This window comes from Oscarella lobularis, chromosome 8, assembly GCF_947507565.1.
Source record: "Oscarella lobularis chromosome 8, ooOscLobu1.1, whole genome shotgun sequence".
NCBI classification, from domain to species: Eukaryota; Metazoa; Porifera; class Homoscleromorpha; order Homosclerophorida; family Oscarellidae; genus Oscarella; species Oscarella lobularis.
Genome location: NC_089182.1, coordinates 2168044 through 2181724, shown reverse-complemented (window position 1 = coordinate 2181724; position 13681 = coordinate 2168044). Strand labels below are relative to the sequence as shown.

The 13681-nt window shown below is 52.6% G+C and overlaps 4 protein-coding genes across 4 annotated transcripts; 1 reads left to right on the top strand and 3 right to left on the bottom strand.

Moving 5' to 3' along the window:
- Window positions 1–81: 81 nt before the first annotated feature.
- LOC136189827 (dynein axonemal intermediate chain 4-like) lies at window positions 82–4260 on the bottom strand. The gene is made up of 23 exons (XM_065977852.1): window positions 4174–4260; window positions 3913–4126; window positions 3789–3856; window positions 3694–3739; window positions 3570–3640; window positions 3414–3511; window positions 3283–3350; window positions 3079–3198; window positions 2909–3016; window positions 2490–2855; window positions 2339–2441; window positions 2122–2267; window positions 1980–2066; window positions 1839–1916; window positions 1707–1780; window positions 1387–1541; window positions 1146–1326; window positions 994–1081; window positions 791–919; window positions 636–733; window positions 510–585; window positions 328–408; window positions 82–250 (listed from the first exon to the last, which is right to left on the bottom strand). Exons 1-23 carry the CDS (start codon window positions 4206–4208, stop codon window positions 203–205), a joined length of 2538 nt encoding a protein of 845 aa, XP_065833924.1. The 5' UTR covers window positions 4209–4260; the 3' UTR covers window positions 82–202.
- Window positions 4261–4262: 2 nt separating this feature from the next.
- Window positions 4263–5783, top strand: LOC136189848 (WD repeat domain-containing protein 83-like). Its single transcript, XM_065977878.1, has 9 exons — window positions 4263–4342; window positions 4389–4509; window positions 4566–4671; window positions 4721–4769; window positions 4823–4949; window positions 5001–5068; window positions 5122–5230; window positions 5285–5399; window positions 5453–5783. The coding sequence occupies exons 1-9, from the start codon at window positions 4273–4275 to the stop codon at window positions 5600–5602; spliced, it is 915 nt and encodes a 304-aa protein (XP_065833950.1). The 5' UTR covers window positions 4263–4272; the 3' UTR covers window positions 5603–5783.
- LOC136189822 (filamin-C-like) lies at window positions 5600–11821 on the bottom strand. Its single transcript, XM_065977845.1, has 3 exons — window positions 11435–11821; window positions 10627–10973; window positions 5600–10527 (listed from the first exon to the last, which is right to left on the bottom strand). Exons 1-3 carry the CDS (start codon window positions 11724–11726, stop codon window positions 5821–5823), a joined length of 5346 nt encoding a protein of 1781 aa, XP_065833917.1. The 5' UTR covers window positions 11727–11821; the 3' UTR covers window positions 5600–5820.
- Window positions 11822–11841: 20 nt separating this feature from the next.
- LOC136189850 (probable very-long-chain enoyl-CoA reductase art-1) lies at window positions 11842–13681 on the bottom strand. Its single transcript, XM_065977879.1, has 15 exons — window positions 13625–13681; window positions 13523–13576; window positions 13414–13465; window positions 13310–13354; window positions 13144–13224; window positions 13068–13090; window positions 12897–13009; window positions 12731–12836; window positions 12658–12674; window positions 12556–12611; window positions 12458–12501; window positions 12348–12405; window positions 12202–12290; window positions 12107–12152; window positions 11842–12048 (listed from the first exon to the last, which is right to left on the bottom strand). Exons 2-15 carry the CDS (start codon window positions 13574–13576, stop codon window positions 11921–11923), a joined length of 912 nt encoding a protein of 303 aa, XP_065833951.1. The 5' UTR covers window positions 13625–13681; the 3' UTR covers window positions 11842–11920.

Here is a 13681-nt window from a genome sequence, read left to right as displayed (position 1 = left end):
ACGTCGAGCAAACACGGGGGAAGACTGGGTACGGCAATCGTCGCTCCGGGAAACGAAGGGTGCGGGGAAACGAAATTCACCGGCGCGAATATTTGGCTGGTCAGTCGGTTGCGTTCGAGTAACGTCATGCGTATACTACTACACTCCAGTAATAAATATGCACCTGTTATGCATGGGGAGGGGCGACGACCCGCTGCGTTTTTCAGGCTAAGTCCGACGTGGGAAGGATGAGCTTCCGGACGGCGTCGATCTAAGGCGTAAATAAAGGGCGACGTTGTTTACCGGGAGGCGTTCACGTGCTGCGCGTCGACTTTGTTTTTTGTTTACCTGTTCGTCTTCGGATGTCGACGACATGTTGGCTAGCTGGTAAACGGTCACTTGACCGTGCGAGTCGCCGATCAGTAGAGCCTAGTGAAAAGAAAAGAGAGTTTGCATACGTCTATGTCTGAAATTTTTAGCTCCTTTGCTAAATAAATATTTTGTATGAATCGTGTTAATTAACAACGTACGTTTGCATTTTCTGCGAATAGCATCGAGGTTTGAAGGCAATGTGTGGCCGGTTCGAAAACGATGAGAGGATCCAGTCTAGAATCGTTTATAGAGAAGACGAGTCCGAGAGTTATTTTGTGGCTTACACGTCTTTCGTCAAGTCCCAAATTTCGACTTTTCCTTCGCTGACCGCTCCGAAAACGCTAGGAAACGTCGGCGACCATCTGACGTCAAAAATCGCTTTCTAAATAATATTTCCCAGTACAGTTACTAAGTCGAACAATGAGTGCAGCTTACGTACATTCGATGAAACAAACGTAGCAGCCGGTTTCGTGCAATCTTGATGCCACAGTCGAACCGTCCAGTCAGCACTGCAACTCAGAAAGGCGTCCGCAACAAAAGGAGACCACTGAATGCAATACACTGGACCCTGCATAAAGAAAATGCGTAAGACAAGAATTCATTGAACAGTGAAACCGACCGCTTCTACAGTGCTACTCTCACCATGTGGCCAAAATACGTCTCCAAGTACTGCTCGTTGTAGGAACAGGAACACTTGTGAATGTGCCCTTCTTCCGTGCCCGCTAGATATCTGATAGCAAACCAAGTTGATTACTATAAGGTCAAAGCAAAGAACTGCTGCTGCTTTCCATTACATATTTGTATCGTGAGGCGTGAAGTCAAATGTCTGGCCATTGGCGTAGCGCGCGATGAGAGCCTCGCTCTGCTTTGCTCGCGCTCCTTCGCTTCCCGCGCCGCCGGAACCAGCGGTTCCGCCGCCGCCGCCGCCGCCGCCTTTTCGTCCTTTCTTTGTCGTTCTTTTCATTTTCATTAAATCTTTTATTGAAACAAGAAACATCAAACGCTAAAAAGAGCCACGATTTTCCGGCCGGTTACCGTAGCATTCAAATCCTTTCCTGATCGACCATTGAACGACTCTTCCGTCGGTAGCAATTGACACCAGAACTTCGCTCGTCTCGTCGCCAGAGGCCTTTTCTCGTTCAATCCACTTTAGTTTCCAAATGGGACTCGAGTGACTCCCTTCGGTCTTACTACACGGCACAATTAATACATTATCCGCCTTCTAAATCGTCTCCAAATCTGTGGCTCAGAGATCAACTAAAACGCTTGGGCGTCGAGTCTATAATTAATTGAACTACCTATCGCTTATAAAAGGAGTCATCATCACCACAGATGTCTACATCATCTCTTCTTGCCTGCTGTCTATCACGGGCGTGCTATCCGTTTTGCGAACGTTGTAAACGACGATCGTGCCGTCAAACATGCCCACCTTATATATAAGCTCAAGGTAGTCGAGAGAAAAGTTTTCGTTCTCTCTCTTTTCATACCGCTAGCAAGTTCGGATTGGTTGCGGAAAAATCCAAAGCGGTGACCCCGCGATCCGTCGTATAAACCCGATCCGGATACTGTACGCAAACGAAATTAATTAATATTCTTTTTTCGCATGCAAGTTTTTATGATAAAAAAACCTCGGGATTTTTTATCGACCAGCAACAGACGAGACCTCCTTTCTGATCCGTATATTCGAATTGTCCGTACCCTACGGCTAATATATCCTACGCGCGCGAGACCAAATCGTTGAGAAACGGCGACATTTAGTTTTCTGCTTGCCTTGTTGCTCTTATTCCATCCCATGGCGCAAACGCAACGATTGGCCGTCAGAGGACAGCAGTACGTCCATAAACGATCCAAAACGGGCTTGTCTATTGGCCGTTGACTTGCCGCTCGCGAAGACGGTTGGGGAGTCGGTTCGGGCTCTACATAATCGACGTTATTATTTAGGATTTTAATTAAAAGATATGACTGTACGTGGTGCTCAGACACTTACCCCCTATCACCGGCAATCCCCTATATTTCGCCTGCTGCGACTGATACACATTCATAACGACGACCTTTTCCACCAACCGCAGACTCGTCAATAAAGCGTCAGACTATATAAGAAGGTTAACTTCTCCTCATCCCCACAGACTCAAACTCGCCTTTAGTATCGGATCCAACGGCAATTCCAACGCACCGTTTTCATCGGGCGTCGCCTGCGGCTGCGACTGTCGCAGCAGCACGCCGCCTCGCATGCTCGCCGTCTCCGACGATAGAACGCTCGTGAAAAAGCTCGTGCGACTCTCGCTGATCGAGCTGCCAATCGCGCTCGGCGTGCGCAGCGTCGTCGCCTCGGTGCCGGTCGTGCTCACCGTTCTCATTTGACGCGACGTCATCGAGGCGGGACGTTCCAGCACGGCGTCGTCGTCGAGACCGTCGGCTTCCGCTCCGGCGACGACCATTTCGTTCTCCCTTTCCGCCTCGTACGTGTCGTACATGTCCCACGTGGTCGCCGTCACGCCCGTTTCCTATTGCAATTGTGACGTCAAATTTTATTAATTAATATTTATATAGATCTTACGTGACGATCGACTGCTGCTGCGAGAACGTTTTTGTCCTTGAGAGCGTTATTGAACGTCTGCATGCCTCGTTGGGTGTAGCGATCGTTGCCTTCGCGATTCTTGCAGAGCTGAGAGAAGATCACCCACGTTATTTATTCCTTGCGGATTAACTGTGTTTCGTCTCGTTTGCCTCTTCGTATTTCTCGTTGCGCTCTTGAACTGACTTCGCCTCTTCAGAATCGAGTCCAACGGCTGTGCTGGGTATGTCAAGAAGCCAGATCGTCTCCGTTTCACTCAGCAACACGTCAACCTCAAATACAGGTAGCACAGTGAGAAACAAATGAATCCCCGCGGAATGTTAACTAACTCCCCAAGGCCCCCTTATAGGACTTACCACTTTGTCTAGGTCTTCTTGTGTCAGTGGAATTTCAGCGTCTTCTCTCGCTCTCTCAACGTCGACGTCTATTACATACGTAGACTCTCTTACAAAGTGGGGCTGAAGAGCGTCTCTTCAATTGAACAAACCCGCATCCACAGTTGTTATATTCGTCAGTGACGACGGTGCTGATAATTCGTCGAGGGAACCTGATCCCAGACTCGACGTGTCACTTTCCAGCACAGACCTGAAGAATAAATCATCTCTTAACCAATCACATTAACAGATTCTATTTTTTAATTTACCGAGAAAAGGGCTGAGCAAAACTAGCAGCCGCTCCCCCGTAGAGAGACTGCTCAAACAAAGATTCTGATGGCTACAAATACGAGCGTGATACGAATACTTGTAAAAAAGGCGTGAAAACATTACCGTGCTCAGTGAAGTTCCCGCATCGCCGTACAAACTCATATTTCGCCTAGTAGTGCACGACGTCAAAAATTCTTCTTTTCGCGTTTTTTTCTCACTTGAGTTGTGCCGGATCGACTTGAACGATGTCTCTTGGCGTCCAATCGATCCCATCTTGGTCGATGATCTACGAGACGAGAAAGCGTTGCATCGCGCGCAGGGCGTTATTATAGACTCGCCCACCTGCACGGCCGGAGCCCGATCCTTGTCCTTTTCCTGCTGCTGTTTTTCCAATGCGAGCATGCTTCGGCGGCTCGACGAGAGCAGATTCGATCGCGACTGCTGTCGACTCGACGCCAGTAGATTAAGATTCGAACGCGAGCTGACGAACGAGACTTGAGACGCGCCGAAACGCTTTACGCTCGCGTTCTGGGTCGTCGACATTCTCAGAGACGGTCTGGCGGACATTGTCTTGCTTATAACGTAACGCGGCAATGCACTTACAGTCGCCGAGGACCGCCACTGTCCTTTCTCGACATAGCTAATCGCGAAGAGTTGTGTCCAAGGTTCCCGTGACGACAGCGTCGGCGCCCGTATGTCGCTATGTTGCCGCAGCATGTCACGGCCGATCTAACGGGCCATCACGGTCCCGCACGAGCCGTCCGATTCAATTGTACGTCGAAGCTGTTACAAAATCACCTCGAGCTGTTCCCCTTCAGATTCGGGCTCCTACTGCCTGACCTGCGGCACCGACAAGACTGTGAAACTGTGGAATCCTCATCGGGGAACAATTATAAAGACGTACACGGGACACGGCCGCGAAGTGCTCGACGCTGCAGCGTAAGAAAAACGAAAAACGTTGGTCGCACAATAGGAAACGCGATAGCATCCACTAGAGCTCGCGACAATGCGCGAATAGCAACGTGCGGGGCCGATAAGCTCATCAGATTATTTGACGTGTCGACGGGAAATGTTATACGAACTTTCAGAGGGCACATGGAGGTGTGTAGAGTACATCTATTACCATTAGTCAGAGAAATCCCGTGTATAGAGAATCAATTGCTTAAAATTTAACGAAGAGTGTACTCTGTTAATATCAGGTACTGTAGGATGGGTGTTCCTTTTCGCTGGATTTTACATGTAGGGATTACAGGTTCATATGACGCGACTGTTCGCGTTTGGGATCTCAAGTCGAGATCATTCGAGCCCATTCAGGTGATTGACGACGCCAGGGATAGCGTGACGTCGTTACAGGTTACGGATTATGAAATCTTGACGGGGTCAGTGCTGCAGTACTTTTTTTTTCGGTGTGATGACGTTGCGTGGTCTAGGTCAGTTGACAGCTATGTTCGAAATTATGATCTTCGTATGGGAAAGCTGTATCAAGATTGCGTTGGAAGTAAAAAGGGAATACTTAGATTATTTGGCTTTTTGAAAGACGCTCTTATTTAGGCGCAGTCACCAGCGTCTCGTTCACAAATGATCGTCAGTGTATTGTTGCTTCTTCTCTCGACAATCGGGTGAGACTGTTTGACAAAATTGGCGGAGATCTGCTCAACGAGTATGTCGCTTTCTTTTCACGTATTGTTTATACTGGATAGATATGCGCGTCTAGATATTCTGGTCACAAAAACGAGGACTACAAAATTGACAGTTGCACAACTAACACGGATGCTCACATTGTCAGCGGATCCGAAGAGGGGCGCATTTGCTTTTGGGATTTAGTTGAGGCGAGCCAGAAACTTCGACGCGACTTCTGGGTTTCTAATTGCGCTTCTTCTAGACTAAAATGACCCACACGCTGTCACAGGGATCTAAGACATCAATCATCTATTCTATAGCTTATCATCCGAAAGAGACTTGCTTATTAGCTGCGTCGAGCGACGGTTCTATAAAGGTATGGAAAGGGACGGAACGCGCAAAAGCAGAATAGAGAAAATTCGTCAGCAACCAATCACAACCGAAAATGTAGCACCCATTCAGAAAGAAAGACATAAAGAAAGCAACAAAAAAAACTCATGTACCGTGCTCGTGCGTGCAGAGGAATCTACGCAGTCCACCAACGAAAACTTAGAGACAGGAGAAAAAGCAATACAATGACTAAATTCGCTAAATGTTTTTTCTTCATTTCCTAACGGAGCCAGCCAGACGTCATTCTTCGACGATGACAGTAAACGGGGAGCCGGGCACGTGCTCGCCGTGCCACTTGACGTAGATGACGGTCTCGCCCGGCTCGCGTATATCGTATCCGATGTCGAAAACGTAATCGCCCGTGTGCTTGATGTTGACCTCTTCGGCGGGAACGTACGCTCCAAACACACCCACTTCCAACATTCCTCGTCCGCCGGCCGCCGACGCGTCGACGATGAAACTATTCAGCTGACCCACCTTGGGATACTCGACTCCGGCGCCGCTCACCGTCACCTTACTCGCGTCGGGCGGCGAACGAACGACGCGTACGGTAAAGGGCGCCTTCGGTATGAGCGTGTCGGCGTACTTGATCACGACGTTATAGCGACCGTCCTGCGTCGGCGTGTAGACGACCTTGCACGTTCCGTCGCCTTCGTCCTTGCACTCGATCTCCGCCTCAGACGGGCCTTCGAGCGCGAGCGAGATGTTTCCCTCGCCCGCTTCGCGCGTGTCGATCGTAAACGCGGCCGGCTGATTCACTTCGCACTCGTTCTCCAAGCCGGGTCCGTACGCTTTCACCATCGACGGATCGCAGACGGAGACGACGAACGGACTCCCGGCGAGCGGCAAGTCGGCGAATTTGATCTCGATCGCGTAAAAACCGGCGGCGGGCGGCGTGTATTCGACGACGTAGACGCCGTCCGACGTCTCGTCGAGCGAATGATTGACGGGGGCATTCGTTTTCTGATCGACAATTGCTATTTCCAAGTCGCCCGATCCCGAACCGATCGTTTCGACGGTGAAATGCGTCAACTTGTCGGCAAACAGACCGACCGGTTCCAAACCCGGTCCGTACGCCTTGCACGCCGTCGGATCGGCGATCGGCACGACGAACGCCTGATCGCTGATCGGCATGTCGGCGTACAGAACGTCGATCGTATAATCGCCGGCGTCCGTCGGCACGTACGTCACCGTCGTCGTCCCGTCGCCGTTGTCGCGCACCGACAAATCGCCGACGCCCGTTCCGGCGCCGTTCGGACCGACGATGTGCGCCGTCACTTCGCCGGGACCGGCGTTCGCCGTCGTCACGTCGAACGTTGCCGGCTGATTGACGGCACCGCCGTGAAGACCGGCACCGTCCGCCGTGCAGCGCGACGGATCGGCGATGGGCACTTCGACGGGAAAATCGGGCACCTGTTCGTCGGCGAAAACGAGATTGACCTTATAGAAGCCCGGCTCCGACGTGTCGTAGACGACGTGATGCATTCCCTTGTCGTCCGATTGCACGTTGACGTCGCTAACGTCGCTCCCGTCCGGATTCTGAACCGTACACTGAATGGGATAGTGAAGCGGTCCGGCGCGAACCGTGTTGACGTCGAAATCGGCGGGATGACCGGCGGCGACGCCGCTGCCCGTCAAACCGGGACCCTCCGCTTGCACTTTGGTGACGTCGGTGATTGGAATGCAAAAGGGGCTACCCGGAACTGCCTCTTCGGCGAACGCGACTTTGATTTTGTACTCGCCCGCTTCCGTCGGAGTGTAGTCGACCGTGCACGTGCCGTCGCCGTTGTCCTTGCAATTGATTTCCGCCTTCGACGGGCCTTCGATTGCGAGCGACAAACCGCCGAGACCCGCTTCGCTCGTGTCAACGACGAACGACTGCAATTCGTTCACCTTTCCGCCGTCGAGACCGTCGCCGGTCAATTTGACGGCGGACGGATCGGCGATGCCGAGCGCGAGCGGACTCTGCGGTATTTCGTGACCGGAATAGCGCAAGTCGATGGCGTGGGCGCCCGCCTGTTCGGGATAGAACTGAACAGTGTACGTCCCGTCGCGATTGTCCTGAACGTCGAGCGGCGTCTGATGATCGCCCGGTGACGCGACGCTCATCGCTGTCAACTCGCCGGGACCCGCCTGCTGCGCGAGAACCTTGTACTCAAGCATTTCGCGCACCATGAGCGGCTTCTCTTTCTCGCTGCCGCTCAAGCCCGGACCGGTGACGCGCACTTTCGTCGGATCGCAAACGGCGACGTCGAACGGACTTCCCGGTATCTCCTCGTCGGCGAATTGAACTTTGACCTTGTACTGACCGACCGCCTTCGGATCGTAGCGAGCCGAAAACTTGCCGTCCTTGTTGTCCTCGACTTTCACGTTCGCCGCACTCCGTCGCGGCCCGTCGACCGTCACGCGCAAATTGCCGCGACCCGCTTCCGTCGTATCGATTTCAAAATCGCCCGGATCGCCGACTTTGACGCCGACCGGCAACAATCCGGGACCCTTGGCGACGACTTTCGAAGCGTCGGTCGCCGGTTCAATGAAGGCGGCGAACGGCGAACCGGGTATGTGTTCTTCGTCGAATTTGATGTTGACTAAATATTCGCCCGGCGCCGTCGGGTGATAGTGCACGCGGCACGTGCCGTCGCCGTTGTCTTCGACTTTCATCTCCGCTTGACTCGGTCCCTCGACGAGAATCGCGAGACCGGCGTCGCCGGCTTTCGACGTGTCGACGCTAAACTCGGCCGGTTCGTTCGTCAAACCGCTCTTCAAACCGGGCCCCTCGGCTCGCACTTTCGCCGCGTCCGTCGCCCAACGAACGCGCGGACGAAACGGACTGCCGGTGATGTGCTTGCCGGCGAATCGAATGTTGATGACGTAATCGCCGGCGACGAGCGGCGTGTACGAACACGAGAACGTGTTTCCTTCGGGATCCTCTTGGATTTCGACGTGCTCCGCTCCTTCGGGCCCCTGCACGCTGATGCTCAACTCGCCCGGTCCCGCTTCCGAAGTGTCGACGATGAAATTCGCCGGCGCGCCGGTGAAGAGACCCTGACGCTCCAATCCGGGCCCGGACGCTTTCACCTTGTCGGGACACGTCGCCTGTTCGACGTCGACGATGTATGGCGAGTCAGGCAACTCGTCGCCGGCGAACGTCAAGTGAACTTGATATTCGCCCGGTTCGGTCGGATAGTACGTCACCGTCCACGTCTTGTCGCGATTCTGTTTGCGCTCGGCGCGCACTTCGACGGGTCCGTCGATTTCGATGCCCAAGTCGCCTTCGCCCGCTCGATTCAAGTCGACGGTAAACGGCGCCGGTTCGCCCGATTTCAAACCGCTCTCGAGACCGCGTCCGTGCACGCGCACCGCCGACGGATCGGCGACGTGTAACTTGAGCGGACTGTCCGGCACCGGCGCGCCAGCGTAGAGAAGCGTCACGTTGTGCCGTTGCGGCTCCTCGGGCGTCACGCGCACGACGTAGACGTCGTCTTCGTCCGTCTTCTCGACGGGAATTTCGATCGGTTTGCGCGCATTGCCGACGACGAGTTGCGCGACGAGATCGCCCGGTCCCGCTTCCGTCGCGTCGACGCGATACTCCAACGGTTCGTTCACTTTGACGATGTCGCCGTCGTCGAGACCGGGTCCCGTCACCGTTACGCGCGAAGCGTCGGCGACGGGAACGCGAAACGGCGAATCGGGTATGTGCACGTCGTCGTACGTGATGTCGATTTCATACGGTCCCGGTTCGTTGGGCGAATACGTCGCCGAGTACGTCCCGTCGCGACCTTCCTTCATCTCGACCGGCAACTCGTTATCCGTCTTCGTATTCAACGCTTTCACTTTCAACTGACCCGGTCCCGCTCCCTTCGTTTTCACGCTGAACTTTGCCGGCACGCCGAACTTGACTCCAGCCGGATTCAATCCAGGACCTTGAGCCTTGCACTTGGACGCGTCCGTCGGCACGTTGACGTTGACTTTGAATCGGCTTCCGGGTATGTGACTGCCGCCCCAGCGCACCGACACCTGATGTTCGCCGTCCTTCTCCGGCACGTAGACGACCTTGTACGTTCCGCCGCCCTCGTCCTTCACGTCGCAGTCGACGACGCCGAAACGACTTCGAGCGCTGACGTCCAATTTTCCGCGTCCCGCGCCGGCCGTGTGCACCCAAAATTCGGCCGGTTCGCCGACAATCAATCCCGTCCCTTCGACGCCCGGTCCCTCGGCGCGACACTTTCCCGCCGTCGCGACGTCCGCGTTGACGCGCACGGCGAACGGGCTCTTCGGTATGTGCTGGAAGCCGAAACGTATGAAAACCTTGTATTCGCCTGGATGATCGGGATTGTATTGGACGTGATAGGTGTCGTCGCCTTCGTCTGTCACAGTCAATTCGTCCGATTGGAGTAGGCCCTTGGGACCGCGCACGCTGATCTCCAATTCGCCGGGTCCCGCGTCCTTCGTCGTCACCCAAAATTCGGTCGGTTCGCCTTCTTTCAACGACGAACTGCCCTCGACGCCCGGACCCCACGCCTTGCACTTGGTCGCGTCGGCGATCGTCGCGACGCCGACTTCAAATGGACTCTTCGGTATCGCTTGACCGCCGAATAGAATCTCGACGCGATGCTGACCGGCTTTTGCCGGCACGTACTCGCACGCCCACGTCGTGTCGCCGTTGTCGACGGTCGTGCACGGGACGTCTTCGCCTTTGGCGCCCGTCACTTTCACTTCGACGTTGCCCGGTCCGGCGCCCTTTGTGAAGACGGTGAATTTGCCCGGAAGACCCTCCTTCATGCCCGTCTTCTCGAGACCGGGACCGCGCGCGTGAACTTTGGCGACGTTTGTGCGCGAGAAGATGGGAGCGCCTTCTTTCGGTTCGGCTTCGGGGAAGTAGGAGAGATAGGTCATGACGCTGAGCTCGTCGACGTTCGGATTCACCATGTCCTGAGGAGCTAGAACCTGCAAAAGATGGAGAGAAAAACTCGATAACGCAATTTTGTAATACGATCACCAAGCTATAGGGGTTCACCAACTAAAACTAATCAACTTTTAACTAACCTGTGGTACTCCAAGCCATTCGTCTGCACGGCCCATAGCCAATTGGGCATTTTCCAATGGAGTCGATTGGTCCATATCGGCGTGCTCCGGACAAAGTCCTGGCGCTACGGCGTCGACGAGAGCCGCGACGTTGATGCCGCTGTTCCAATCGTTGGTGAAATTTTTGATGTTTTTCTCCGGCAGCATGCCTTGAATCCACGTGAGCAGTTGCTGCTTTGGAGACGGGCCGCCTTTCTTCGGTGCTTCGTCGTCCGTTTGGAAGCCCATGCTGATTTGGTAGTGAAGAATCAGCGTCCAAATCAAGCCGAGAATCAATTTGAGATTGCCGTCGACAATATCGGCCGCTCCTAAAATTTGATATAAAATATACGGGCCCCACGCAGCAGACAAATGCGAGACACGTGTCCACATCTGTCTACGTACTGTACGAATCCTTCAAGGGAGACACGGCCCAAGTCTATTCGCAAGACTGAATCGGAATCGGCGAGAAAAAGGATCGTCGTTAGACGACGCGCTTCTTTTTCTCGCCGTTGGGCGCGCACTGACATTCGGGCGTGGGGGAGGGAGGGAATAAAGGCAACCGGAAGCGATGGAACTCGCCGAAGAATGCCGCTCTATTTACTCGACGAAAAAAAGTGACAAGGAACGGACGGCGGACGATCGAAGCGTACGAACGAAAACGACGAAGTCGTCGACGATCGGATCGATCGTCGAGCGAGGCGGCGAAAATAAAAGGAGAAGACGGATGGCGTCGCGGCGATTTTATTAACTTTGCGGCGTTCCCCGCGCGCTCCTACCGACTTCTTACCGATATTGACGAGTTTGATTCCTTCGGAAATGATAAACTTGACGCAGAGCTCGATGTTTTCCATCTTCTGCGCTCGAATGCGCGGATTTTTGTTGTAGCGACCGAGACGCTTCTGCGAGAGGACTTCGAGGAGAACGATCAGGTTGACGCCGTCGCTGAGATCGACTTTGAGATCGCGTATGGTGCGCGAGTTTTTCTTCAGGTGCTCGTTCACCCATCGGGTGAACGTTTTCTGTTGAATTCGCTTCCATTCGGCGTTCTCCGCCGTCTGGTGTTCCATCATGCTCGCCATTTCGACCGTGAACTCTCTAACTGGCGAGTGGCGACGACGCGCACCAGGAAGTTATCTCAACACAGGATCGGAGGAGAAAGTTCTCTGCGCTATTGAGTTGCGGTGCGTCGTGACGTCAAGAGCCCACGTGACGATGCGGAACAAATCACACACACCACCGGAAGTCGACAAAAAGAGAAAAAAGCTGCCGGGGGTCAGAGAAGCCAGGGAACGATCGCCTTTCGACCCTTCGGGTATTCGGGAAATTCTCTCCTGTAGTTGCGATGTTTTCCCAGGGCCCACGTAGCCATTTGAGCAAAGCCGGCCAGAGTGAAAAAGGCGGCTATATGTACAGAATACACGTGGCCTATACTTGGCTTTGGCTCATTGTCAAGGTTTACCGGCTAGCGTTTGAGTCATCCCAGTAAAGGCAATCCAAGCCATAATCTAAAAAGGTGGAAGTAGATTCATTATTGGCGCAACCAGACTTCCCTACCTCGTATGTGTAATTGGGACACGAGACGTAATTAAAGAGTCCGTTCAGGGGATTATAGTCTGGCCTGGGAATGCGTCTGGTAGTGGTTCCTAAAGAGAAACGAAAAAGACATAAGCGCCGCATTATCGCGGTTCCCTTCGACGTGCCTGGAGGTCTCAAGTTCTTTAGGAGCAGATGAGCGCTCAAGTTGCCAACTTCCGACACCTGCACTCGACTAAAAATAAACTGCAGGAATTTTTAAAAATCCAACACCTACGGCAAAAAGGGCGAAGAAGACATATATTTGACTCCAGCCAAAAGCTATAAAAAATTCGTCTTGATTTCAAAATTAATGGTATATGTAGTAACGCTTACAAGGCGCCGTATAGAGAGGATGATTGACGTAATAAGCAATGTAGGAAGCAAAACTCCTGCCAAGCAAATAAAAATAAAACGTGCAATAGAGGCGAGACTTACCAATAATAGCCACTGTTCTAAGAACAAAGAATTGCAGAAGAATGACGGATGTCTCACCCCCACATCCGCTTACCTTAAAAAGATTGAATAGTGGCATAGTGCCGTGCGAAAATCTGTGAACAAAGACGGTTTCAAGAAGTCGCTTGGCGTAATGAAAACTCCAGCAGGCAGCAGCCAAACTAAAATTTCTTAATTACTTAATAATTCGTTATTTGAAACAAAAAAACGCGATTCTTTACTGGACTACTGCATGATACGGAACAGCGGATGCACCGCCGCCGTAGATGAGACTTGGACGCATGTAGAAGATGAGGTAGAGCACTAACGGTCCCGTATACTCTATCAGAAAAACCTGAAAAAGAAAATTCCAAGCGCCGAAAGCGCGAGACGACAACGTATCATCAACCCACTGTAGTCCATCCTATCTGAGGACCTATTAGATCATTTGAATTATATTTTATAAATACCATAAATGATTTTCTTTACCTAGGTCTTTGAGATAGACTGTCGAGCCAGAAGTGATGCCACGTGACTCAAGCGTTTCTTCCTCTTTTAGTCCCTTATCCCCTGAGAAGAAAACGATATCAAATCAATCCGCGTGTTCCATCGCGAGATTCGCCAGAGTCTGCTACTGCGCGACGCGTTTTCTTACTTGCACTAAGACGGATTTCCGTTCGGCTTGGATGGTATTTCCGATCTGCGCGAAGAGAGACATAGCACGCGGGGTCCCCCCTTCTTTGGTAGGAGATTGCAAACGTTTTTTGTGTATAAGATCTTTTAACTGGCAAACCGTTGCGTCGGGTGGAATCTAGAAAGAGCGCGAGCTAACGAAGGAACGGATACGAGCTACAGCTGGGAGAAATACGTTCGACAATTGAATAGATCGTTTCGATCGAGTCTCTTCCACTGTTAGGTCCATCTACGATAGCGTTTGCGTGCATTGCAAGCCAACATTCTAGTTTCTTACCGTTTCTTACTGCAAAACTCTCAGAAAGGAATGAGAAAAAGTGCGTTAGGCAAGTCC

What these genes read in the sequence shown, in the direction of transcription:
- LOC136189827 (XM_065977852.1), bottom strand. Translation starts at nt 4,208, where the DNA reads ATGTCGAGAAAGGACAGTGGCGGTCCTCGGCGACT. An exon ending in CCAATCCGAACTTGCTAGCG is followed by an intron (nt 1,781 to 1,838) that starts GTATGAAAAGAG and finishes CTTATATATAAG; the next exon opens with GTGGGCATGTTTGACGGCAC. An exon ending in CGACATCCGAAGACGAACAG is followed by an intron (nt 251 to 327) that starts GTAAACAAAAAA and finishes TTTACGCCTTAG; the next exon opens with ATCGACGCCGTCCGGAAGCT.
- LOC136189850 (XM_065977879.1), bottom strand. Translation starts at nt 13,576, where the DNA reads ATGGACCTAACAGTGGAAGAGACTCGATCGAAACGATCTATTCAATTG. An exon ending in GATCTATTCAATTGTCGAAC is followed by an intron (nt 13,466 to 13,522) that starts GTATTTCTCCCA and finishes CGCTCTTTCTAG; the next exon opens with ATTCCACCCGACGCAACGGT. An exon ending in GTCCCAATTACACATACGAG is followed by an intron (nt 12,153 to 12,201) that starts GTAGGGAAGTCT and finishes CCACCTTTTTAG; the next exon opens with ATTATGGCTTGGATTGCCTT.
- LOC136189848 (XM_065977878.1), top strand. Translation starts at nt 4,273, where the DNA reads ATGTTGCCGCAGCATGTCACGGCCGATCTAACGGGCCATCACGGTCCC. An exon ending in CTTTCAGAGGGCACATGGAG is followed by an intron (nt 4,672 to 4,720) that starts GTGTGTAGAGTA and finishes TCCCGTGTATAG; the next exon opens with AGAATCAATTGCTTAAAATT. An exon ending in GTATCAAGATTGCGTTGGAA is followed by an intron (nt 5,069 to 5,121) that starts GTAAAAAGGGAA and finishes GCTCTTATTTAG; the next exon opens with GCGCAGTCACCAGCGTCTCG.
- LOC136189822 (XM_065977845.1), bottom strand. Translation starts at nt 11,726, where the DNA reads ATGGCGAGCATGATGGAACACCAGACGGCGGAGAACGCCGAATGGAAG. An exon ending in AATCAAACTCGTCAATATCG is followed by an intron (nt 10,974 to 11,434) that starts GTAAGAAGTCGG and finishes ATCAAATTTTAG; the next exon opens with GAGCGGCCGATATTGTCGAC. An exon ending in AATGGCTTGGAGTACCACAG is followed by an intron (nt 10,528 to 10,626) that starts GTTAGTTAAAAG and finishes CATCTTTTGCAG; the next exon opens with GTTCTAGCTCCTCAGGACAT.